The 25675-nt window shown below is 43.0% G+C and overlaps 1 protein-coding gene across 1 annotated transcript in view; it reads left to right on the top strand.

Moving 5' to 3' along the window:
* Positions 1-25675, top strand: part of ERGIC1 (endoplasmic reticulum-golgi intermediate compartment 1) — a 93451-nt gene that overhangs the window by 45897 nt on the left and 21879 nt on the right. Inside the window, exons 4-9 of the mRNA XM_066591281.1 lie at positions 6470-6564; positions 8133-8257; positions 8896-9000; positions 12889-12949; positions 14537-14637; positions 14945-15067. Coding sequence (XP_066447378.1) covers positions 6470-6564; positions 8133-8257; positions 8896-9000; positions 12889-12949; positions 14537-14637; positions 14945-15067 — 610 coding nt within the window. The remainder of the gene's footprint in view (positions 1-6469; positions 6565-8132; positions 8258-8895; positions 9001-12888; positions 12950-14536; positions 14638-14944; positions 15068-25675) is intronic.

Here is a 25675-nt window from a genome sequence, read left to right as displayed (position 1 = left end):
CTTGTCAAAGTCACTTAGATCCTTTATGCTTGCACTTTTTTACCTGCTTGAAACATATCCTCTTTAACAATGGTCTGTTGACTTGCCTCCTAATCTAGCCCACCCCTTGGGCCATTGTCACAAGATAATTGACATAATCTCTTCACCTCTCAATGGTTTTAATATTATTGCTTTTTGGTGTACATATAAAGAGTTTGTCCCCTCTATTAGCACACATGAAATTCATGGACCTCTCATTGGGTCGTAACCCCATGTCGGCGCAGCCTAGTTAGGATAGAATCCAAGTTTTTGGGCCATACTACTCTCCTCCATCAGTATCTTTTGGTACTAGCACTGTAATTTGCGTGACAGTCAAAGTTTTTGGTTACTTGTGACTTGGGCCAGGATAACTATGACCTCTACCTCTTAGGAATGTTTTACTTGTTCTTCAGTTCCTGCAAGAAAAGCCAGGATTCCTTGTATCTTATCAGGGTAGTTATGAAGCACTTCATACATTCTTCAGTTATTACATTGGCATGCAGCTTTAGATGAGGACGCATGCTTCAGATACTTGACCTATATTATACCTTGGCCGTACATTCCAAAGAAGAAAACAGGGAAACTATTAAAGATCTGTTTATGTAAGTCTTTCCTTTTAATTGGGGATCCTGTATCTGATTATTTTGTGTGCACAGTGCATTACTAATGCCGTTCCTATTGCCGGCATTTATTTCTAGTTTCAATTGCCTTATTGTATGGTATATGGAAAAAGGAGGGAATGCTCCAGCACTGAAAATTCAATCTTTAGTAAAGTAGTTACATTTCTATTAGTGAAGAGCAAGCATACTCGCTAAGGGCAGTTGCTCGAGCGAGCATTGCCTTTAGCGAGTACCTGCCCGCCCGAGAGAAAAGGTTCGGGCAGGGAGCTGCAGGGGAGAGCGGGGAGGAATGGAGGAGAGATCTCAATTCCTCTCCCCCTGCTGACTGCCGCAACTCACCGCTCCCTGCGCCGGCACCCGAACCTTTTCTCTCGAGCGGGCAGGTACTCGCTAAGGGCAATGCTCGCCCGAGCAATTGCCCTTAGCGAGTATGCTCGCTCAACTCTAATTTCTATTCATTTCGTTCTGTAGGGATGAAAACCTTTTCTGGGACTTCCAAAGTAAATTTGTGTGACCAGACTTTGCATAGAATGTGGAGCATTGTCCACAGACTGTCCTAAAAGCGGATGCAGTCTTAGTATTCAATATGTTAATTCCCCCAGGAAAAAGTCAGTGCACTCACAGCAAATATGACTCTTCAGAAGACCCTGTGCACACAGCCCCATGTAGCTGAATGGGAGTGCCTGCGCACAAACTTTGCCGGGGGGCACCACAGGTATAGGGTCCTTGTGAATGTAAAAAGATGCTCATTGCCTAAACTAGAAGCATCGTAACTTAGAATATGGTGCTTATAGTTGATGATGGGTTCCCTTTTAAACTTAGTAGTTACTTCATAGACTTCGACTTGTCACAACCACCATTTGAGGGCTGGTGCAATTAGTTGTACATGGATCCATGTTTAATTTCCGTAAATTTCTGCAACAGGTTGTTTAGGCTCCAACGCATAAACGGCGCACGTATATTTCTTGACCTATTAAAGGGGCTTACTTGGGAGTAAACTGGTGATGACTTTTCCTCAGGCTAGGTCATCGATAGTTGATTGGCAGGGGTCTGCCACGTGGGATCTTCACTGATCAAGGAGACCTCAGTGCTATGATGAGTGGAGCGGCCTTTTCTCGGGCCAGTGACATGGCCTGCAAGCAGCACATTCCCATTGAAGTGAATGGGACTGAGATAATGTGTACAGCCCTGTACCTTGGGATCTCAAGCGGCGGACTATCGCAGATCACCTATTAAGGATAGGTCATCAACCCTTTTTATAATATAAATATTTCATAGGATTTGGGTGTTTGGGATTTCTTTTTTTTTTTTTTTTTTTTTTTGAGTGGTTCTCAGAACTGAAAATTCAGTGTTGTTGTCCTTTTACCCCATGAAGTGTTCACATCTGTATCAAGCACATTATTTGTGATGGCCCCCTGCCCTGGATGAATCTTATTTTTATCAGCATGAAACTTACATTTTTACGGTGTAGAATAGTGTAATAAGCTGTGATCTTCATGCCAAAAAAAGACAAAAATGGAGGCTCACTGACGCAGACTGACCTGCCATCAGAAATTCCAACGCAATGCAGTGCAAATGTGTTTGAGCAAAAAGCTGTTCTCACAGGATGGATTTTTTTTTCCGCACTGCGGAAATGCAGCTGCAGTGCATTTTTTTTTTTTCCTCAAGACGCAGCATGTCAATCCTTTTGACTTCTCCGCAGCGCTTTTTTGTCCATAGACCTCTAGGGACGCAGCACAATCTGCACCAAAATACGCTGCAAAAGTAAAAAAGCGCTTCAGAAAAAAACCCTTACAATGCACACTACAATCCGCAAGACAAAAATAACCTTTGAAGCGTTTTTGCCGCAGAAGCAGTTCTTCTGCGGCAAAACCGCAACGGACAAAAGGCAGCAAAACTACAGCAAATCTCCCCCGTGTGAACCCAGCATTATTGGGGCTTCCCTTGAGAGATCTGAAGGACGGCAAAGTTTGTTCTGTGGTTTTTGTTTATTTTAGGGGGGGTCTTTGTTTTTGGGTGTGTGACTTTAGTTTTTGCTCAGTGGTGTCATGTGTAATTGATGGTACTGTGGTATGTTAGGAGTCATCCTGATTCTTGCCACAGCTGATCTTGCAGTGCATGGTTTCTCCATCATTATCTGGTCCCGCAGTGTCCTGATCCCTACTCCTACCAACATCTTGCTCACCCACTGACGTCTTGCTCGTGTCATGTGGTTTCTCTACCAGCTTAAGCTTCTCTGTAATTAAATGTACTTATTAACGATAACCTAGTTTTCATGATAATTACAACCTTTGCTTACAACCAAATAAAGCTATGACAGCATAAATACTATCCAAATGTATGAATGGTTATGTAAAGCATTTTGTGGAATTGGCACAGTTCATTTTGTGAAGGTGTGGCATGCATAGTACCACTCATTGATGCCAGTGTTCATGTAGTTACAGAAGTATGAGACCCAAAGAAAGACCACCTGTTGGTTTAAGGCATTCACTGTCTTCCATAGTATTTCATAACTCAAGCAAATGGGCAGATGTTGGATGAGTTTTAGTACTAAAGTAAGTTAAACCATTGCAGTCCATCGGTTTGCAATATTTTTGACTTTGCAATATTAATTTGTTGCGGAAATACTCTTGTAGAAGGAGTCCAGATCTCTCTAGAAATTGAGCGATTTAATGTCAAGTCCCTCAACAACTTAAAGTGGTTGTCCACATTGTACAGTACCTTTTTTTATTGGAGGGGTCCACATTGTACAATACCTTTTTATTGTAGGGGTCTACATTGTACAGTACCTTTTTTATTGGAGGGGTCCACATTGTACCAATACCCTTTTTTTGTTGGAGGGGTCCACATTGTACAGTACCTTTTTTATTGGAGGGGTCCACATTGTACCAATACCCTTTTTTTTTTATTGGAGGGGTCCACATTGTACAGTACCTTTTTATTGGAGGGGTCCACATTGTACCAATACCCTTTTTTTATTGGAGGGGTCCACATTGTACAGTACCTTTTTTATTGGAGGGGTCCACATTGTACCAATACCTTTTTTTTTTTTATTGGAGGGGTCCACATTGTACAGTACCTTTTTATTGGAGGGGTCCACATTGTACCAATACCCTTTTTTTATTGGAGGGGTCCACATTGTACAGTACCTTTTTTATTGGAGGGGTCCACATTGTACCAATACCTTTTTTTTTTTATTGGAGGGGTCCACATTGTACAGTACCTTCTTTTTTTTTTTTTTTTTTTTTATTGGAGGGGTCCACAACGATGAGCTGTGATATGCAGAGTAAATGTTTAATTCAGAACTTTCACAGGTAAAATTAAGTGTTACAATGTGCTCGTTGAAAAATAATGCATGACACCGTATCTCGCGCACGCTGTCTTGCGCAGTCCACCCTTTTTCCTTTTTCTTGTTTAAATTTCCCGTGCTGTCGCCTCATAACCGTGCATATACACTCTGCCCGTACGCACTGCAATTGCTTATTTACAATGTTGATTGTTCTCTATGAGCGCAGAATCTGCTTTCTTGCAAGTAATACGCCACAAAATAGGACATACTGTGTGCTTTTTTGTGACTGCGTATTACGTAATTCCTACACGCAAATGTGAGCGGAACTGCGGAAGGCAATGTAACTGTCTGCGAATTACTGCTTATCACACCCACAATACGCCATAATCATACGCTCGTGTGAACCCGGTCTACTGCTGCAAGTTACAGTTTAGACTCTTATCCATCCCCCCCCAAACTATAAGCCTACAAGGGTACAAGCTGATGCCGGAACCGTAGGAGCTAGTAGCGATGACCTTGTTCCCAAAGAAGATCCTGTAGTGAGAACACAATGCCCTCATGGATTTTTCCAGCCAGGAAGTACAGTAGATCAGGTTCTACTTGTTCAAAACTTGCTTGGTATTCTTAACCCCTTAGGGACCAAGCTTTTTTTCATTTTGATAGGCATTCTACCATAACAGCCCTGGGGCCTTTCAGAAGGCCCCTGGCTGCCATGACACCCGCACTGCTCCCTGCGATCTCATCGCTGAGGGCCGTACGGCACCCCCAGCCACAATTCGGGGGATTTAAATGCCGCTGTCAGAATTGACAGCAGCATTTAAAGGGTTAACAGCCCCGATGAGCCGCGCGTCTTATCGGGAGCGCTTGCCTCCGTGTGTCGACTGTAAGAAGCAGCCGCAATGTATGGAGGGAGATCGCCGTTCGATCTCTCTTCATACATAGCCAGCCGATACAGGCCGTCAAAAATCGGTGGGGAAAACTCCTTAATTGGCATTGTGCTCTTTGGAGTAAAGAGTCATTCTGGTGTCAGTTGTGCTTTCCTTATTTCTTTGCTAGATACCTGGTGGCGACATAGTCTGTGACCATTCCCATTGCTGACGAGCACCATAAAACTGCTCTGTGGTTTTCATACCTGTCACTGTACTATCGCCCGTCAGACCAGCTTCAGATTGTGTTTCTGTCCATAAGCTCTCTGTTGTATTACGTATGCATCATTCTCAATATGTTTCACCGGCGTTTCCTTTCTGACCCAGTTTCTTGATTTCTCTTAATCACCTTGTGAGTAATGATTGGAACGCACCCATTTAACCCACCCAAAGTAATTCTGTTCCAAAACGGCGTTGAATATTTATCCAGCATGCTGGGGTGTTACATAATTGTTTTATTAACTCCGTCCATCAGTTTTACATGCAGGTCTGCCAAATAAGATTAGCAGAGTAGATTTCCTGCACATAGGCTGATTGTGAAATACATCGTTGCTTTACTAATTAGCGGCGTGGAGATATTTTATCTATAAATTACCATGCTATTGTTCAAGCATGAAAGGACACTTGATGCATTGTTTAAATATATGATCGATGACCTGAAAAGAAAGCGGAAATTTTTGTGAATGTTGAAGTCCATTGTAATTGTTCTGCAGTGTTGATTGTAATTGTTATTGTGGGGTTCATCGTGCCGTGTTATGGAGGCCTTAAACAGATTGACCAGGGTTAGAAAAACATGTCCGCTTTCTTCAAAATGCATTTGGAGCATGAGCAGTGCCTACTGCAGTGTCCCATCACAGAGGAGAGGGTCCTCGCTAGAGATGAGCAAGCATACTCGCTAAGGACAATTACTTGATCGAGTATCTCCCCGCTGGGACGAAAAGGTTCGGCTGCCGGCGCTGGTGACAGGTGAGTTGCGGCCATGAGCAAGGGGGAGTGGGGGGCAGAGAGGGAGATCTCCCGTCTGTTCCTCCCTGCTCTCCCCCGCCGCCGGCAGCCGAATCTTTGCTTCCGAGCGGGCAGGTACTCGCTAAGGGCAAAGCTCGATCGAGCAATAGCCCTTAGTGAGTATGCTCGCTCATCTCTAGTCCTCACATAAGGGCTCATTCACACGGCAGATGCAGTTTTGGTCCGTGAAATACGTGGCTTTTTTACAGGATGAAACTGTATTTATTGCATATTTGGTCATCCTTTTGTGTGTTTTCACATGTGAAAAGAAAAAAAATGCAAAAGGGCCCCATAGACTTCTCCTGCCTCCATGCTCATCGTTCAGTGTAAATAGTGGCCGTTCAGTACTGAGCAGCCGCTTTATTAAGTGAATGGAGAGGGGCAGGGGAGAGCAAGAGGAAAAATCTTCTGCAGCCTCCCTGACCCCCTGCTGGCCACTCTGTGAGCGAGCTAGCTCCCGTGCAGCAGCACAGAAGTGAAGAAACACAGGATGGGTGTCGGGCATCGTTTGACCGACCTTCATCCCATGTAAATGGGCCTTAAGAACTTTTGCATAAAATCATTTCACTAATTTCGCATGCAGTGACATCTTGATATGCTTTCTCTTTCAGTGTTAATGAGTTGTACGTAGATGACCCCGATAAAGAGAGTGGGGGTAAAATAGACGTGAGCTTGAACATAAGCTTACCCAACCTCAACTGTGAATGTAAGTAGACCATTCTCCAGTGACACATCACAAGCTTTATGCTGTTACACGGTGTTTTTTGTTTTTTCTTTTAGTTTTTGTTTTAATTGGGGAGGGGGGTCATTTATTTATTGAATGGTTGTGATTGGTTCATCAAGCATGGCTTTGATTGGCTAAGGTGGTACTCCTGAACCATTCGGAGCAATCGCTTGCTGGAGGCGGGGTATTCAAGCACTGTCACCAGCAAGACATGCTCCTTGGGCATTGAGGACTACATGGAAGCCTGCCGGTGGGACCTAAACGGCGACTGCATGGTCAGTAGAAGACGCCCTCGAAAATAAGACCCTGTGCCTCTTTAGAGGCAAAAATTAATATAAGAGAGGGTTTTATTTTTCGGGGAAACACGATACATGGCCGTGGGTGGACTCATGAGGGTCTTCTTTGGATGTTTCTATACCCGGAAGGAAATCTACTTCTGCATCACTTTATTGCTTTTACATGTACCAGTTTCTGGTCATACTTAGAGTTGAAGTAGCTGAAATGTAGGGTCTGTTGTAACGGTGGTAAAGGGTCATGATATCTTAAATGTTAAAAACCTGACGTTTTAATTAGTCAGTACCTTGTGATATCTATAACCCAGTGTATGAAATTACCAGTAGGAATGGCTTATTCATGAATGCTGCATGATTACTCCAAAATACTTATTGGAGATGCAGCACGGTGCTCGGTGAATAGCACCATTACATTGTAGCACTTTGTTTTGCTTCATATCCAATAAAGTATAATGTCACCATAAAGTAAATTTGCTCTTTTGTGTGAGTTTCCTCCGGGTATATCCCTTATAACCCATTTCAAAAACTATCCAAGTGGAGTAATGGTTGAGCTTAGTTTAGCAAATGCTACCTCTCACCAAATGGCAAGAGGATTGGGAAAAAATTCTCTTCCCACCCCTCTCCTTCCGAAAACTAGACTCTGAAGGTATTTTGTTGTTGTCACATTCCATTCTCCAGTAGGTAGGGCTTTTAAATGGAGAATCTAGGACTTTTCAATGTCTACCAATGGCTGATATCCGGTTTCCCCCAAAACAAGACAGGGTCTTATATTAATTTTTGCCCCGAAAGCTTTAACTTTTTTACATGTATGGTTGCCTGAACACTAAATTTACTTTTTATGAACTGTAACTTGGTTGTATTTTTGGAGAAGGGCATCTATTTCAAGCATCCTCAAAAATCCTGAAAAATCATGTTAGGGCTTATTTTGGGGTAGGTCTTATTTTCAAGGAAACTGGGTTTGAGTATCGTACATATAGCGGGTTCTCCGCTCTGAATCAGATGGACAAGCTGCTCCAAAACAGCAACTTTTTTTCTCGCTCTTCCAGCCCGTCCTTGGTTTAGTTGGTCGGCTGATTGCTGAGCTGGCTTTTCATCTAAAAAGGTGGATTTTATGGTACAACTCCCTTTTAATGATAGATGCATTTGGACGGTGGAGTTACACAGATTTTCAGCAGTGCTGTTGGCAATCCCTTTGTGAGTTGTGATGCCCATCAGGTGGCGTTTTTGTATGTGACCAATTTTTTCTTTTGCCCTTAGTGGTTGGGCTGGATATTCAGGATGAAATGGGCCGGCATGAAGTTGGACACATTGACAATTCTATGAAAATTCCTCTGAATAACGGGAATGGCTGCCGATTTGAAGGCAGCTTCACTATAAATAAGGTATGTGTGCGCTATACTACTAATGTTCCTCGTATGTGTGTAAATACTACAGGCTCCAGCCTTTAATAATTTGTGCAGCACATTACTTTGTTTTATAACCGCAGTCATATAAATTGGTTCTGCAGCCTAGATGATGTGGAATTTCTGACATAACCAAGGTGTGTTCACTGTTACTTTTGTGATGAAATGTAATTATATGTGGGACTACAAAGGCTGTCTGGATGAGCTGTTGAATACTTAATAACATGGATGTGGGTTATACCGTATGAGAGGTTATGCCATAACATGGGTGGGACAAGAATTGTACTAGAATTATTGTACAACGCCCCACAGAAAGTATTAATTTGTGATATAACAGTTAGGAGAACTGTAGTGCAGCCAAGAATACAAGTCCCTTCAAAGCCTTCATGAATCCCAACTGTGGAGCTTTCAGGTAGACTGGAATGACTAAAAGGCAAGAGATTCCCCACTTGAAATAAAGATTTGACTGACTCATCGTCTACGAGAACAGTTTCCAACTTTTTTTTTTTTTTTTGTCAATACATCTATACTGATGACTATTTGGACAAATTTGAATGTGACTGTTGTGAGGCTAAAAGCCCCAAAATACAAATTTTAACTATTTCTTGGTTAATTAGGTGCCTGGAAATTTCCATGTATCCACACACAGTGCCACAGCTCAGCCGCAGAACCCCGACATGAGCCACTTCATTCACAAGCTTAGTTTTGGGGATACGTTACAGGTAAGCATGCGCATCAGCCTACGTCTGCTCCGTCGTTTAGTAGATCAGGATATATCGCTGTGATCAAAGGTTGAAAGAACACTTTATATGTATTATATACATTTTTTTATACCATTTTAGTAAGAGCCAACAGTGAAGTAAGGCCCCCTGTCCACGGGCGTTGTAGTATCCCTCAGCGAATCTCAGCCGCAGGAGCCGCCGCCCGGGAGCAGTAGGCGGCAGACGGTTCTCCGCAGGTCAGCCTTTCTGAAAGATAGGCTGACCTGCGGAGAATCGGGGGTATCGCAGCATGCCGCGAATAGCCAGCCGCGTGAGGAGAATCACAGTGATTCTTCGCTCGTGGACACTGCGCCGGCGCTTTCCATAGCAATGCTATGGAAAGCTTGAGCTGGCGTGATTCGCCGGCGATTTACTGCCGGCGAAATCCCTGCCGTGGACAGGGGGCCTTAGTTTACTGTCAAGAAGTAGTCCTCGATTCTTGAGCGTTGTATGAGTAGCAGTTCTCCAGGATATCATGTCTTGAGTCTCCATGTTTATAAAGGTCATTTTTCTGGGACCCTTCCCATGTAGCTTAGTTTTGTTCATCCTCTTCCTTCTCCTTCAAGGTTTTGCTGCAATTTTAAGCAACCCTAAGAAGTTTTCCAAGTCCATCTTCTAAGAAACCAATACTACATGTAAATAGAATTGTGGTTTCTACAGAAATGTATATTTTCCATAATGAAATCAGTACTGAAAACTGATAGGGATGTTGCAGCTTAAAAAGCAAAACAAAAAACAGCTGCTGTAGTTTCTGTAATGCAGATGGTGACATGAGAAATAAAAATGTTAAATACTCCTAACAACATGAAAAGCTTTTGACAAGAAGTCCTTTTTTTGCAGTCACATTCCTTTTAAGGGCAAATATCTTGAAGGACCTAATCCGTATTTACTTGGAAGCCTGGTTATAAACATGAGCACAATATTCATATTTTACTTCTGCTGTGAGACATGAAACCTCCTTGTGGTTTACTTAAGACAATATACTGCGCTGCAACATTTTTGTTACCGGAAGGACTAGCGTGTGACTAAAGGCCCTTTTACACGGCACGATTATTTTTTTAAAAATCGTTGGATCGTGCAAATTTCAATGAGTTTAAACACGACCAACGATTAAGTGTCAGTTTGTTTGCGCCTCTGTTCGTACGCAACGATGTGCCTGCAGAAAATGAACGAGATTGTTTAGTCGTTTGCATTCATTGATACAGTGAATGACTGAATGATGCATGAATGCATCTGCCTGTGTAAAATGAGCCTGGCGCCTTAAACGACGGCGTCACCAGAATAAGGCTGGCACCAGCTTTAAGTACTTGATAAGCTGTATTTTAATGCAATCATGGTGACCCACTTTTAGTTTCCTGCATCCGTGGGAGTGAGTAGAGTCTGAATGCATGTCTTGTACTGCTGGCGTCTGGATGAGCTAAGAGCATGACCTCAGTTAGTGAATGTTTATTATGCCACCTATGTTATCTAACTTATATACCCACCCAGAGACACTCCCAAGCTTCAACGGCATAATGTGATGTGTTGCGAAAAGGTTGTCATTTACATCATACGGGTTTCTTGAGGGATGGAAGAAAATTGAAGATTGACGTTTTCTTCTGTACATAAATAATAGAAATGTATCAGTTCCCACATCCATCTGAAGATATTTTATATTAAAGGGGGGGTATGAGTTATATTTTTCAATAAAAGTATGTTCCCCCATGTAGTAAAAAAAAACAAATCGGCCTCTCCATGCTGCTGCCGTGTCCGCCGCCGCGGTTCCGGTTCTCCTTTCTGACGTCACGTTTACAGGCTGCCCCAGCCTTTTAAAGTGACATCCCAGCCGCTGCAGCCAATAACTGAGCTCAACACTTGATCACTGAGCTCAGGTATTGGCTGCATCTTGTAAACCGGGTAGATCTGCAGAACTCGCAGAAAAAGAAGCCAAATATACATCACCTGATACTGCAGGGCAGGCCCAATCACCATGTCCCCTAGTAGCATGCAGACAGCCAGATTGCAGTATGAGCTAAATGTTCATTGCAGACTCATGTGCAGCCAGCCAACTCAACCCAAGATTGTGGAGAGGGGTGACTGCAAACAACATAGTCCGCACATATGAACTGATACCAAGAATGCTAGCTATAGACAAGTGTGACACACTATACAGGAATACAACCCCTACTGGCAAAGCAGTGGATTGCCCTTTATGATCACAGCATGCAAAAAAACGTGGGTGTTAGTTTGCATTTTGGCACTTATCTATGGCTGGCATCCTTGGTATCAGTTCACATGTGCAGACTATGTTGTCTGCAGTCACCCCTTTTTCTGAGAGTTAGGTAGAACTGCAGCTTGTAAACGGAGCAGTGGAGGGAGGGCCAAGCATCTGCACAGCAGGGAGAGGAGAGTATATTCTGATCTGTTATTTTATTGCCCGGGGAACATACTTTAACAGAAAAAATTTAACTCCGATCACTCCTTTAAGCAATGTAGTAAAGGTAAAAAAAAAAAGCAGGTAGGGGACTCTCTACGTTAAAGGCCTACTAATTGTAAAAAATGCAATGATGAGAGTAGATAAGTAGATTAGGAACTATAGATAATTCCCTTCCCTCCCACTGTTGGTCAGTCTGCTGCATTTACTCCATTTTCGTGTAACAGTCTTGTACAAATCCTGTGGAGAGTGCAGGGGTTAATCTTATTCTAAGCTGTTCTTTCTTTGGTTAGGACAGGACTTGGTCAAGGGGGTGGTACTTAAAAATATTTTTGTCTTTAAGTACTTTTACATGGGCCAATAGTCACCAGAGTAATTACCCAAAAGAACCATTACAGACAACTGTTGCCCTGTGTAAACATGAGACCCAACAAGGGAAGTGAGTGAGAATCGCTTTCATTTCGGACTTGCTTGGTATTTAGCTTGCCTAAGAACCAAGTGACCATTGGCCTGTTTAAACAGGCTGCTGTTTATGGAGGATTCCCTGCTTACTCTGAATGAAGGCAGGAAGCAGAAGAGATCCCCAGTATGCTCTGCCCACACTCGGTCTTCCGTGGAAGCACAGGAGCAATAATTGCTAGAACGGCTGTTGGGTGCTTAAACTCCCAACAGTTGTCCTATGTAAGAGTACCCTTACTGCAGACATGGCAGAGGGGCAAGTTCCTGTTGCACCCCATCAGCCAGACACAGTATGATGAGAAGGTTGGGGCATTGCTGATCTCACGGGACACAAAGAACATTTGCCATAACTCAAAGAACTCCTTTTATTTATTCCCCAGTTTTAATTGTAATGTGAGATGAAATGAGATCAAAGGATGTCAGACTATGAAGGGAGGAATTGTTGGGATGTTTTTGTTTTTTTTTGACGGGAGCCTTTTTTCTGCTTAGTGGTCTTTTTTAAAACTTTCTTTGTCTTTTTAGATGGCCTGTATTAAAGAATTCATTTTTTCAAAAGGCTTCCATCAGCCTAAGTAAACTTCCAGAGCTGCCATGTGATGCTACCAAAAATGCACATACTGTTATGCAATATATTCTTGTAGTCTTTATAGCTAAAATTCATTAGGCTAAAAGCTCATTTATATGGGGCAATAGTCAGTATGAATCATTTGGGTGATTATCATTCCCAATTAGTCCAGTGATCACACATCAAAATGCATTCCCTTGTGTAGATGGGTGATATGCGGACAGCAATGATACAAGCTGAATGGGAATGAAAAATCATCGCTGATCAACTTGCAATGATCGCTGATTAACTTGCCATGCTGTGGTTCAGCACTCTTATGGGCAGATTATCTGCCCATGTAAATGCATTTCAACATATCCTTTCACCCAATTATGATACTGCTGGTGTTTAATTATGTTTTCTTCTTTTTCAGGTTTCAAATGTTCATGGTGCGTTCAATGCCTTGGGAGGAGCAGATAAACTTGCTTCCAATGGTACGTACAATTGTGGAAAAACTCACTTTAATGTTAAGATGTTTTTCACTTAACCACAGGGTGCGTTATAAATGATTGCTATGGTCCTGCTACTGCGACCCCCCCCCCCCCCCCCCCACCACCACCACCACCACCACCACCACATCCCTAGAACGGGAGTCCTAAGTCTGCTATCCACACCACAGTGTTGAATATTGCTTGAAAAAACATTCAAGGTCTTCTTAAAACGAAAACTGTTTGGATGGTGAGCAAATTTTAGACACAATCTGTGGAGGAAAGAATAAACCGATTTGGTCACATCACCAGGATGGTGGCCATTTTGAATGCTGCCATGGAAAGGTAGGTGTGTGACACGTGAAATTGGTAGAGCATTTCAGAAGAAAAACAACGGTGTGCTTCGTGTTAGCGTAACGTTATTCATTCTCTTGTTAAAACAGTGATTTTTAATCTGTACAGGTAATGTGATTGATTTGCATTATACCAGGGGGAATGTGTTAAGATGGACCCAGTGAACAGAGCACATATATCATTGCATAAGATTTCAACCGACGCCACTAAAACAGGCCTCCCATTACCCAACTTCTTGCCAAATTCTGTTCTGCTACCAATATTGAAAGCTGGGCAACTAATAACTGCTATATATGTAGCAACAGCAATCACTATTCTGGCCTCATTCTGCAAGAACCCACAATGTAGCACTTGTCACCTGTCAGCAATGTGGGGTTAGCCGTACCTCACTTTAGCAAATTTTGTCTACACATAAATGGTATTTACAAAATGTAGATGCTGCAAAACCGGAAGCAGATTTGGCAACTGCATTGTGGGTAATGGGCGGCCTGTTTGAAATCTTCTGCAGAGACACATACTTTGTTCCCTGGAAATAAGGATGACCTCAACATGTTCTGCTTGGGTTAATGCCATCAATCACATTGCTTGTAAAGAGTAAAAATCACAAGATTTAACAAGAGAACGAATAACGTTATGCTAACATGAAGCACATATTTGTTTTTCTGGTGCAATTCTCTTCCATTTTGATCCGTCGTTGGCAGCGTTCAAAATGGCTGTCATGCTCGTGACATGGCCAAATGGGTTTATCCCTTCCTGCAAGGCTTGTGACTAAAATTGGATCATCATCACCTGCTACACTGTTTTCATTTTATATGGGTGTTTTTTGTTACTTTTGAGGCACCCTGTATAATTGATTAAAGCAGGGGTCCCCAACTCCAGTCCTCAGGGACCCCCAGCAGGTCATGTTTTCAGGATATCCTATAGTAAAAACACCTGTGGCAACGTCTGAGGCCCCGACAATAATTACATCACCTGTGCAACACTGAGGAAATCCTGAAAACATGGCCTGTGGGGCTGCCTTGAGGACTGGAGTTGTGCACCCCTGGTATAAGGTGTTCTAAACTGGCTTTGACTTGGTGCTACTCGCCACACAAGGGTTGATGCAGTATTTTATGCTAGGAAATCCTATAAGATTAACACAGTAGCAGCACAAATTATTATTTGTACTCCCAGCAAATACACAATTGTCTTTTTCCCCCTTCATTTTTACACAAACCCTAAATGTTGTCTCTTCTACAGCCTTGGCTTCTCATGACTACATATTAAAGATCGTACCGACCGTATATGAAGACCTGAGTGGGAAGCAGACCTTTTCATACCAGTACACTGTAGCTAATAAGGTAAGAATAAAGCTGGCAAAAGAAAAGGCATGATCTAGAAGCATGACATAAGTTTTATTCTTAAACTGCACAGAAGGAGGTTGCCAGAATGCAAGAGATTGAAAGGCAGACTTCTTAAAGAAAATAAAGAATTCCAACAAAGTTACATAGCTGAACAGTAATGTAATGCTTAGATAACCAAAGAAGGCTGCTTCTTCTCATTGCAGCGTGACAATGTTCATTTGTACTCCTTGTTTGCTTCTAAATGTAAAACGAACTAGAAGACTGCTTTCAATCCATATTTCGCTTTTGTTTCCGAATTGTTTAGGAATACATAGCATACAGTCACACGGGGAGAATCATCCCTGCCATCTGGTTCCGCTACGACCTGAGTCCCATCACAGTAAAATATACAGAAAGGCGGCAGCCTATGTATCGATTTATAACCACAGTAAGTAGTAATCTTTTGAATCACCGCTTTCCTACATGGTACATCATTAACTATTAGAGAGTGACATTAAATAGTTGTAGACTTGATATTGTTTATGAATAAGATAAACTAAACTAGGACCTACAACTAGCCAAAATCATTGCTAATCATGGTAATATATTTATTACCCCCCCCCCCCCCAGCAAGCTTGGTACTCATTTTACCGACCTCGGAAGCATGCAAGGCTGAGTCAACCTTGAGCCGGCTACCTGAACCAAGCAGGGATTGAACCTGCAACCTTCAGGTCGTGAGTGAGAGCTTAGGACTGTATTTCTGCTGCCTTCACACTCTGCGCCACATAAGGCCCTATTGCTAGTTCCTCTAATCCGTTTACTTATGTTAGGAAAAGAGTTGGGTTCTGACTCATGATTATTCTGACTTCTGTGCTCCATGCCCTTGGCTCTGTTTACTGGACTTCATTATTGCTCACTGCCTTGACCTTGTTGTTCCTACTATGCCATCAGCCCTGACCATTGCTACCCCTCTGGATAAAGCTCCTCTTCACACCATCCCTTACCACAGGGGTCCCCAACTTCAGTCCTCAAGGACCACCAACAGGTCATTACAATATCCTATGGTAAGAACACCTGTGATAATGTCTGAGGCACCGACAATAATTACATCACCTGTGCAATACTGAGGAAATCCTGAAAACATGACCTGTTGGCGGAGGGCTGGAGTTGGGGAACACTGTCTTACCACATCCCAGCCCTGTGCAGCATCAGCAACCACACTATCAGGACTATTTGTGCAAGTAACGGCTTGGGAACCCCACAGCAAAGACCAGATCTCGCTTGGAGGGTTCCCCAGGTGCTGCCTTCACAAATGACACAAACTCAAACCAGTACAGAAGTTTTACTTCTTCTGTACTGGCTTTCAACGGTTTTATGTCATTTTCAACATTTCCTATATGGTTCCTTTCAAAAGTCAGTTGATTGCCCATTGGGATGAACAGAATGTATCTCGGCCTGCTATCAGACTTGTGACCTATTGGTTATTTTTCTAACCATTTACCATTCTAAATCTCACACTGCATTGCTTTCAGTTGAGAGATCATTATCAGGGTTCTGAATTTGAGCTTTTCCACACTTTCTAGAAGAAAACCTGATATAATGTATTGATTTTCAGTCATATGTAAAGCAAAGTGTTTACAAATGTACTTAACATTTCTGTAGTTGTACATTTGTTCTTCAGAAGTTGGGCTGAGTTGACTTATAGGTTGACTTAACGCATGAGTGAAAAAGCAGTTTAAAGGTACATTAAAAAAAAAAAGCTTTACGAGGCTTCATGAGGCATAAGAAAACCAAAGGCTCCTATTCACTGGTGATTTTCATGTCGGGGGCGTGTTGTGTGTCTTTGTAACTGGCTGCACAAGGACCGCACACGGACCCATTATGTTCAATGGAGCTGTGCAGATATGCATTTTTCTTTTACTCAAACCAGTGGTTGGTGTTTAGAAAAAACAGAGCATGTCACATTCTGGTCCAATTTGTTGATTGTCAGTCACCTATTAAAAATGCTAGGGAAAAAATATCCACCCTCCTGCTTTTTTTTTTTTTCTGTGGAGAAATTTGACCATGTAAATGAGGCCTTAACTGGAGCTGCTATCCAATTTCACTAACTAGGTCATGTCCTATATAATAATGTTAGATGAGACAAAAACAAAATTTAGGTTAAAATGATTAAAACAAAAAGTTGAAACTTGAAAAATTGTTTGTTTTTACTCTCACAACCTAAAAACTCCATTTCTAAAAAAAAAACATATTGTTTTCATATAACATATACATATACATATAATTAAGATAAAAGAGCAGCTTTGTCCCACAAAAAAAGCAAATTCCTTTAATAGCATATAAAATGGCCCAAAACACCCGTAGTGTTAAGAGGATATAATTCTCAAACTGTCAGTAGTTTTTGTAATGTTGAAACAGCCGAGCCCAGCACTAAGAATCATTTATGGCCACAGTCCCTATTAAAGAGAGCTCCTTTTCTCACACCAGATGTGTCCTTTCTTCATTAAATATCCCTTACTATGATCATGGCCTTGGTCACTGGTTACTTTTATCTTTATTCTCCATTACTACTTTTACGTGGTTGTCAATAGCTTTTTAAAAAGTCACCTGGACCGTGTGACTTGGGGCCTGCAATGTAGACCTGCCTGATACAAGGTCAACTAGTATATACCGAGAGAGGTCCTTTTTAATTGCGTTGTTCCCGAAGAGAAGGGTTGGGGATTTTTTAACATGACTTAAAGGGGTTGTCTCGCGGCAGCAAGTGGGGTTAAAGGGGTTGTCCCGCGGCAGCAAGTGGGTCTATAGACTTCTGTATGGACATAATAATGCACTTTGTAATATACATTGTGCATTAATTATGAGCCATACAGAAGTTATAAAAAGTTTTTTACTTACCTGCTCCGTTGCTAGCGTCCTCGTTCCCATGGAGCCGACTAATTTTCGCCCTCCGATGGCCAAATTAGCCGCGCTTGCGCAGTCCAGGTCTTCTCCTGTTCTCTATGGGGCTCCGTGTAGCTCCGCCCCGTCACGTGCCGATTCCAGCCAATCAGGAGGCTGGAATCGGCAATGGACCGCACAGAAGAGCTGCGGTCCACGGAGACAGAGGATCCCGGCGGCCATCTTCACCGGTAAGTATAGAAGTCACCGGAGCGCGGGGATTAAGGTAAGCGCTCCGGTAAGCTTTCTTTAGGTCCCTGCATCGGGGTTGTCTCGCGCCGAACGGGGGGGGGGGTTGAAAAAAAAAAAAAAACCCGTTTCGGCGCGGGACAACCCCTTTAAGCACTTCTGTATGGCCATATTAATGCACTTTGTAATATACATCGTGCATTAAATATGAGCCAAACAGAAGTTATTCACTTACCCCCTCCGGTGCTGGCGTCTCCGTCTCCATGGCGCTGACCAAGGGGGTAAGTGTATAACTTCTGTATGGCCAGTATTTAATGCACGATGTATATTAAAAAGTGCATTAATATGGCCATACAGAAGTGTATAACCCCACTTATCGCGGGACAACCCCTTTAATATGTGCTTATAGGTTTTTAAATGATGTTGATGGCTGTTTTTTCATTCATTCATTGTTACTCCATTGACCTATTTAGGCAGGTATACCTTTAGCTGGCCAGCAGTTCCTGGACAAGCAATCGTGTTTAGTCTGAAGGTCCACGGGATGCCCACCTTGTGTATCAAAACATTCCTCCCTTTACTGTATCCCATCTATATGTTTCATAGATGTGATTTGAGTTGTTTTGTAGGTTCCTATGCCCCTCTGAAATGGGTTGTAATAGGGTCCTGGGGATAGAAACCGTTCTTTTGGTAGAAGTGGGCATGCTGATGGGACTTCCGTTTTCTCAGAAGGCCACACTTTATTTTAAGCGTATGAACGTAGCAGTTGGAACCGTAAGAACCCTTTTGGTTGGGCCAGATCCCAGTAATGTTATTTCAGGAATTAAAGATTCCTGTAATCGCGTCATGGAGCACTATTCCCGAAATAGGATTTTTATGATTTCAGCTTCTGTACCATGCCAGCTAATGGAAAAAAACAAGAGTTAATAAGTACGAGCGACGCTATAGAAGGCTTGCGCTTACTTCATTTTGTTAGAAAAACAGCACTCACCCCACCCACACAACAAGCTCTATAAGAAAGCACTTATTGTGTACCCGCAGCAGGTCCCTTTAGAAAAAGATGATTTTTTTTTTATTTAATACACCTCATTGTTGCTTCCATGACTCAGAAGATAAATTTACAATGACTACCTGAAAAGAGCAGCGGACGCCTTGTACTGTCATTGCTGCTGTTCTCTATGATAGCTAGTGCGGGGGTTTACATCCACTCATAGGCACATGGGAGGAGTGACTATTGCTTTTTATAATACCAGCAGAACTTAGTTTTTGAATAGGAGGATTTTGAGGATATGGAGGTCCTATACAAGGCCAGAATCAGCCGCATGCTCTTCCAGCTGACTGCTCGCTCTCCTGACTTCCCCCATACACATGCACGCTCAGTTTGGTTGTGTGTATAGCCGCCTGCAGATGGCTGGGTCGGATCCCGCTGCGAAAATCCTTGCAGCGGGATCTGATCTGTGCCCCTGCAGTGACCAGTGCGACTTTCCTGCTCCCGCGTCTCCTCCGCTCTTCTATGTGCTGGCTACCCCTCAACCAGCGCATGCTCAGAGCGGAGCTGGCGCGTCACTAGTGACGTTTCTGTGCGGGCCTCTGCAAAACCCGCACAGAAATAGAACATGCCGCGATTTGTTTTCTGCGTGTGTTTTCACGCGGACAAATCGCGTCTGTGTGCATAGGATTGCAGTATGTAATGCAATCCTATGGCAGCGGGCACGGGCGGAAATTCTGCGGGAAATCCCGCCGTGGAATTTCCGCCCGTCTGCAGGAGCCTATGTGTGAGGGGCAAAAGTCTCTAGCAGTGGCTTCTCTCCTGAAAACAGGAGGATCAGGTAGTTGATATCTGATCTTTATCGTCAGTGCTGGCCTTTGTGCATGCAAAAAAAAACAGATGGACCCATTGAAATAGTGCGCTAATACACAGTGAAATGCGCAGGCTTACTGCGTATTTGTGCCGACCCATTCACTTCAGTGTCATAACACAATGCGCAGCAAAATAGGTCAGGCAGCATATTTTTTTGCACAATTGCGTGAAAAAATATATTCATGTGAACAAAGCCATTGAAACCAATGGGTCCTATTGACTACGTATTACACCCGCTAAATTGCATGCATAATGCGCTGCATAAATACACTTGTGTGAGCGAGCCCTTACTATACAGTCTTGCAATCGCAATCACAATTGGTCCTTTTTGAAGGCGACCATAAGGCTGATGTAGTCCTCGGTGAAAATGAGTTTGACACCCCTGCCTTAAGGTATAAAGAGATGCCAGTAAGTATGACATAATTCCACATCTCCAGGGGAAGATGGTAATTTGTGAGGGCCATGTAGCTGCTCTGTACATGATAGATCATCTGCTTTTGCTTTTCGGAACCCTTTGAAACGTTTGCTTCCCATGTATCTATAAAGTGGGATGTGGTCACCAAAAGACATTAAGTAAACAAAGTCCCAGTCAGCGTGAAGTTAATAGGCACTGTCACGTACCGGAGTGTCCTCCCCTCTTCTGGCCGTATAATCTCCATCTGCCAATGATCCACTTTGTGTTTCGTATGTGAACTGTCTCTCGGCGAGAGGGCAGCGCTCTTCTACCCAACAGATGGTGTGTGGATTACTAAAGCTGGCAGATCAGGGCTGGGGGCTGCGGCGAAACACCTGCTGTTCGGGCGGCTGCCTCATTCACAAGCTCTTGTTAAGTCCACGAGACCAGCAGCATATCCATTATTCACCCAGTCAATGAGAAGACCTGGGGGGCAACCGCTAAGGAAAAGGGGGGCTATAAACAGACCCTCAAGAAACCTCTTTTATATTGGGAGGGGGGAACCTTTTTGTAACTCTCAGCTAAAAGGAAGGCCGGAACAAAGGCACATACACAAAACAAAGGGGATTCCCAGGGTCCGTTAGACAAGTTGCTCCACGGTAGGAGGGATAAATTGGTTTATAGAAATTTTAAATAATGCAGTGTGGTAACCAGTGCTGCGCTCCCACCGCTACATTGTAGATAACCGGAGGAAATGGGGAAAGCGGTTTACGTAATAGAATCGATAAAATGTTCTCAGCCTCGCAGGAAATGTATTAACCTAGAAATGTTCTTTATTAATGTAATATTTGATGTCCTTAATCCGTAGTGTTAACGCCTTACAAATATTTTTTAGAATTGGGTCAATAAAAAAAAATTTACTCTTATTTAGGTTAAAGTGTAAAACTTTTGACACCTCATAGGGACATGAAAAGGGGTTTTCCAAGTTTAAAAAAAAAAAAAGTCCTAGTCAAAAGAAGTCCCCGTACCACAGCAGATCTGATGAGCCCACTGAAGTGAAAATGCCAATTTTTCTTGGCTTTTGTGATCTTTTCAGAGTCCTTTTTGCTTTACATTCTGGAGCTGAGGGCTGCGTCTAAAGTGCTTCTACACGGATCGTTCAAAAAGCAAAAAATCACTGTATTGTTTTGAATTCGAACAATAGCGGTTTGGTGTCGTCAAAGCCACGATTGAATAAGAATCTGTTCACTTTAGAATGAAAATCGTTGTTGGCTCGTTTGCTAATCGTTCAGCTTAAACGCCGGTCATTCAGTCGTTCTCATTCAGAAAACTGAATGACATACCGATCCTGTAAAAAAATAAATAAATAAAACGATCTTTTGAGAAAGAGACAACCCTGAAACTGACGTCAGCCATAATGTCCCGTAAACATGGGTGGTGGTATGTTTATGGCACATCACAGCCCCTGTACCCCGTGTAGTAGGGCACAGTATGTAAATTAGACAAAGCTAAGGAGGGATATATTGGACAAAAATAAATATAACTCTGACAACCCCTTTGAAGGTTTTGATCGCTGGGGGTCTGGCTACGGAGATCCCCAGCAATCACTGGAATGGACAGCTGGACAGCTGAAGCACTCAGCCAAGTGCTGTCATTGCTCACTAGCTGAAGATGGGCACAATAAAAAGTCTATGGGCCTGTCTTATGCTAGCAAGCAGTAATGGCTCTCAGTGAGCGTGTTTAAGCTGCTGCATTCTAGCGATTGCTGAGGGTCCTGATAGCCAGATCCCAAGCAATCAAAACTTTTGATACTCTGTGTATGGAGGCAATGGACTTTCATTCTTCCATGCACACCAGCGTGTGGACACTGCGTGCCCATATGCTGCAGCACGCCTTGATTCTCTGCATATGATACGGAGCCCTCCTATGCATTGCGAAGGGGCAGCGTTTCAATATACATTCTCGCTCTGAACAGATCAGCGAATTTGAGAAAAAAATCGGTGCGCATGTCTGTGACGTAGGATTCCGGGCCATGCGCCTTGCATACTCGGCCGATATGCGGTTTCTGCTGGCAGAGCAAAAGAGCTGTGTAAATCTGCTGTGTTTTACACATACGTCCGTGGACAAGTAGCCCTCACATATATGAAAAATACGTAGCCTCCATGCGCTTGTGTGCGTGAACCCTAACTCCTAACGCCACAATACATTTCTGGATAGGTTTTAGATATGTGGTGGTTTGTTCTTTGCCAGTCAGTAAAGGGTGTCCACGGGACTAAGGAGGAGGATAATACCCTTTAATGATGACACATAAGCCTGCAGTGTAATCCCCCCTCCCTGGCATCAGCATGTCTAGCTTGTATCTCCGCTTATAGCTCCAGCCTTGCTCTGCCCGTTCTCTCCGCTGGACACTCTCCGCATCTGGGATTGGTCTGAGAACTGACGTGACCACTAATTCTCACACGTCCATTGTGTCTTCTGATTTCAAGCCGTCCTTTTTAAAAGGAGCATTTGTGCTTCTATTGTAAGCAGCCAGCACACATACATGTATTCGCCAGAACTGCAGCTGTATGATGACCAGAGAGGGGGATGTTAACATAGGAATTATAGTTTCCAAGATCTCTGACCATGAGACCTTCAAGGGTTTCCCAGTTTTATGTAAATAAAGTTTAATTGTCATATAAAAAGGTTTATAGTTTGCACAGGGAATCTATAAAAGTACCAGAATTCTAGTTTAAAAAAAAAAAAGTTGATATGTGCAATAATTTACACTTATAGCTGTCATAGATTTGAGATTTCTTAAGAGGCATGGGCTTATCAAATCTATCGCATTTTGCTGCAGCAGCACTAATCTGGTCCTACACATTAGGTTGCTAATTAAACAGACAGTCCTCTTATGAACATTCATATCGCAGCTGCAGAAACACTCATTCTGATCCATATTGGCTGTCAGCTCATCTGGCCATGATGTTTCTGGGAACGTCATGTCACCAAAAGATTGTGCATGAAAGCTCATTCATAGTAACAGTAAGTTAGACTGAATGAAGACAATGTTCATCTAGTTCAGTCTGATGATTGGCCAAAAATTACAACCGTAGCCGATTTTCTTACAGTACAATGGCGGTCTGTCATTGGTCAGCTAAAACAATCATGTTTTTTGTTACATTTTACACAAAAATAATTATTTTGGATTAAATTGAATGAAAATGCATGATTTCAACCAATATGCATGGACACCTTTAGACCGACATAGAAAACGCCAGTCATGGGCATCGTGTCCACTGCTGTACCGGTAAAATGCCACAGGTCTCCCCAGTAAATACTGGGGCGGCGTTTTCATACTGTACGCCAGCAGAAACCGCATATAGCTACGAGTGTACTGCGAATGCCCACGTATCACATGCATGCGGTCATGCACAGTGGGTCTCTCTTTTTTAAATTCTCTCCTCGGTTTTATTGTGGGTTTGTGTATGAAAATGTCACCAGTACGTGAAGTATTGTGTATGGACAGCATTGCATACACCGCCTGTACAAACATATAGGAAATTTACCCATGGCCATATAGGTCTCCTCACTCACCTTTCAGGTGTTTTCTCGCACCTCTTCTGGGTGCTCTCCTTAGGGAGAGACCGCGCACCCCCCCCCCCCCCCCCGACCAACTCACATCCTAGGTGTCTCCAGACACTTTTTGGGTGCTTTCATTAAGGAGAGACGAGGCCCCTCTTGAGTCGTGTGTACAGATCAATGAAAGTCCATTGATTTTCATTGACTCAATTTACCACGTATTACGCGGTATGTTAGGGTGAAAGAAGACAATTTCCATCGAGTTCAGCCTGTTTCCACCCCCCCCCCTTGTTGATCCAGAGGAAAGCAAATGCGTAATACACAGTGAGTAAAGCGCCTCTAGACATGAGCGCTTAGATCTTGAAAATGGTGAGAATTAGAGATGAGCGAGCGTACTCGGAAAAGCACTACTCGCTCGAGTAATTTGCTTTATCCGAGTATCGCTGTGCTCGGGTCTGAAGATTCGGGTGCCGCTGCGGCTGACAGGTGAGTCGCAGCGGAGAGCGGGCGGGAGAGAGGGAGAGAAAGATCTCCCCTCCGTTCCTCCCCGCTCTCCCCTGCAGCTCCCCGCTCCGTGCCGGCACCCGAATCTTCAGGGACGAGCACAGCGATACTCGGATAAAGCTAATTACTCGAGCGAGTAGTGCTTTTCCGAGTACGCTCGCTCATCTCTAGTGAGAATCCAATACAAAAGGGGCACATTTATCTGTTTGCTGTCAGTGGATGAAAACCCTTTTTACATTCAGAGACTGCAATCCTGTGTATAGCTGAGAAGTGGATATTGTTCTATCTAGTCTGACTCTGTCTGGAGGGAAATACATCAGCTGCATAAATGTATCTCATCACTGGTTACAAGGTACCAGACTGGAGTCTGGACTGATGAACTCGAGGTATGGTCCCACGATGTGGTAAGTGCTTGCAGTCTAAATCCCAACAACCTGCAACAGCCAATCACTAGAAGACTTTGCAAATAAGCTGGTGGTGTTGGCAAAATCTGCCACCATTGGCTACTTAGCAAGTGGGTTTTGGTCACGTGGTTTAGGGTATGTAAATCTGCTTGCGGGTTATGGTGCAGCTTTTCGCCGCGGAATGGGGCTTCAGTAATTGCATTGCCTTTGTATCAAATAAAGCATGCTGCGGATTTTCAAATCCACAGCCCACCTATCTTCCACTGTAAATGATCTCCTCTAAGTGTATGGGGTTTGTTAAAATCCCACTCACTTATATTGTAATGTGTATTGCTGCGCTGTTTTAGCTTGCATTCTGCAGCCGAAATACCCTAGTAGTTCTGCTGTGCGTGAATTCACCCTTATTGCATCATGGGGACTATACCCTCACAGTGCATTGTCTAGGCTTGATACAATTGTATTTACTTCTCAGCTGTGATTAGGACTAGGTTTTTGCTGGATTGTAGCGCCTCTAAACAAAAATGTTCTCATTCACTGACTGCAAACTAATATCTGTAAAATTGTATGGAATCGAAACACAAAGTAGTTTAGAAAGTTCTACAACTTCTCTTTATATAGTGATTAAGCTATATCTGCATGAAAACGGAAAACCCCTGAACGAAAACGGGGATTAAATTTTGCTTTCCATTTGACTTGTTGATGGCTAACCGAGCTATTTTGGCAATACTATTTATTAATTCATTTATTGTGCTACTGACATTTATGGAGGGAAATCCTTTCTGCCGCTTTTAATGGACCTACGCAATGTTAAACCGTTTCTACGGTATACTAGAATATATCCAAAGTAAATAGAAAGCCCTTGTCATTAAAACTGTGTGCAGGCATTTCTTGGCTTTTCCCAAAAATGATATAACGGACAACAAGTATATGAAGCTGTTACAGCTATCATGGAGCGGTGACCTTGGTTTACTTGAGTGTGGAGCGCTAATTTATATTATGCATCCATAAGAGGGGGTGAGTGATTGTATAACAAGGAAATATGCCATTCAGAAGACTGGAAAGGTCGTCGATGATCTCTAAGGTAGCTGTAATGACAACCATAGGGCAAATTCTCTTTAAATGTTGGGTGTTAATACTGTTCTGTAATGCCTGTACATACATACTGTCCTCTCCGTTAATGACTACAGTAACTGGTGAGATGCTATGATA

Source organism: Eleutherodactylus coqui, chromosome 2 (assembly GCF_035609145.1).
Source record: "Eleutherodactylus coqui strain aEleCoq1 chromosome 2, aEleCoq1.hap1, whole genome shotgun sequence".
Taxonomy (NCBI): Eukaryota; Metazoa; Chordata; class Amphibia; order Anura; family Eleutherodactylidae; genus Eleutherodactylus; species Eleutherodactylus coqui.
This window is presented reverse-complemented; position numbering and strand designations above follow the sequence as displayed.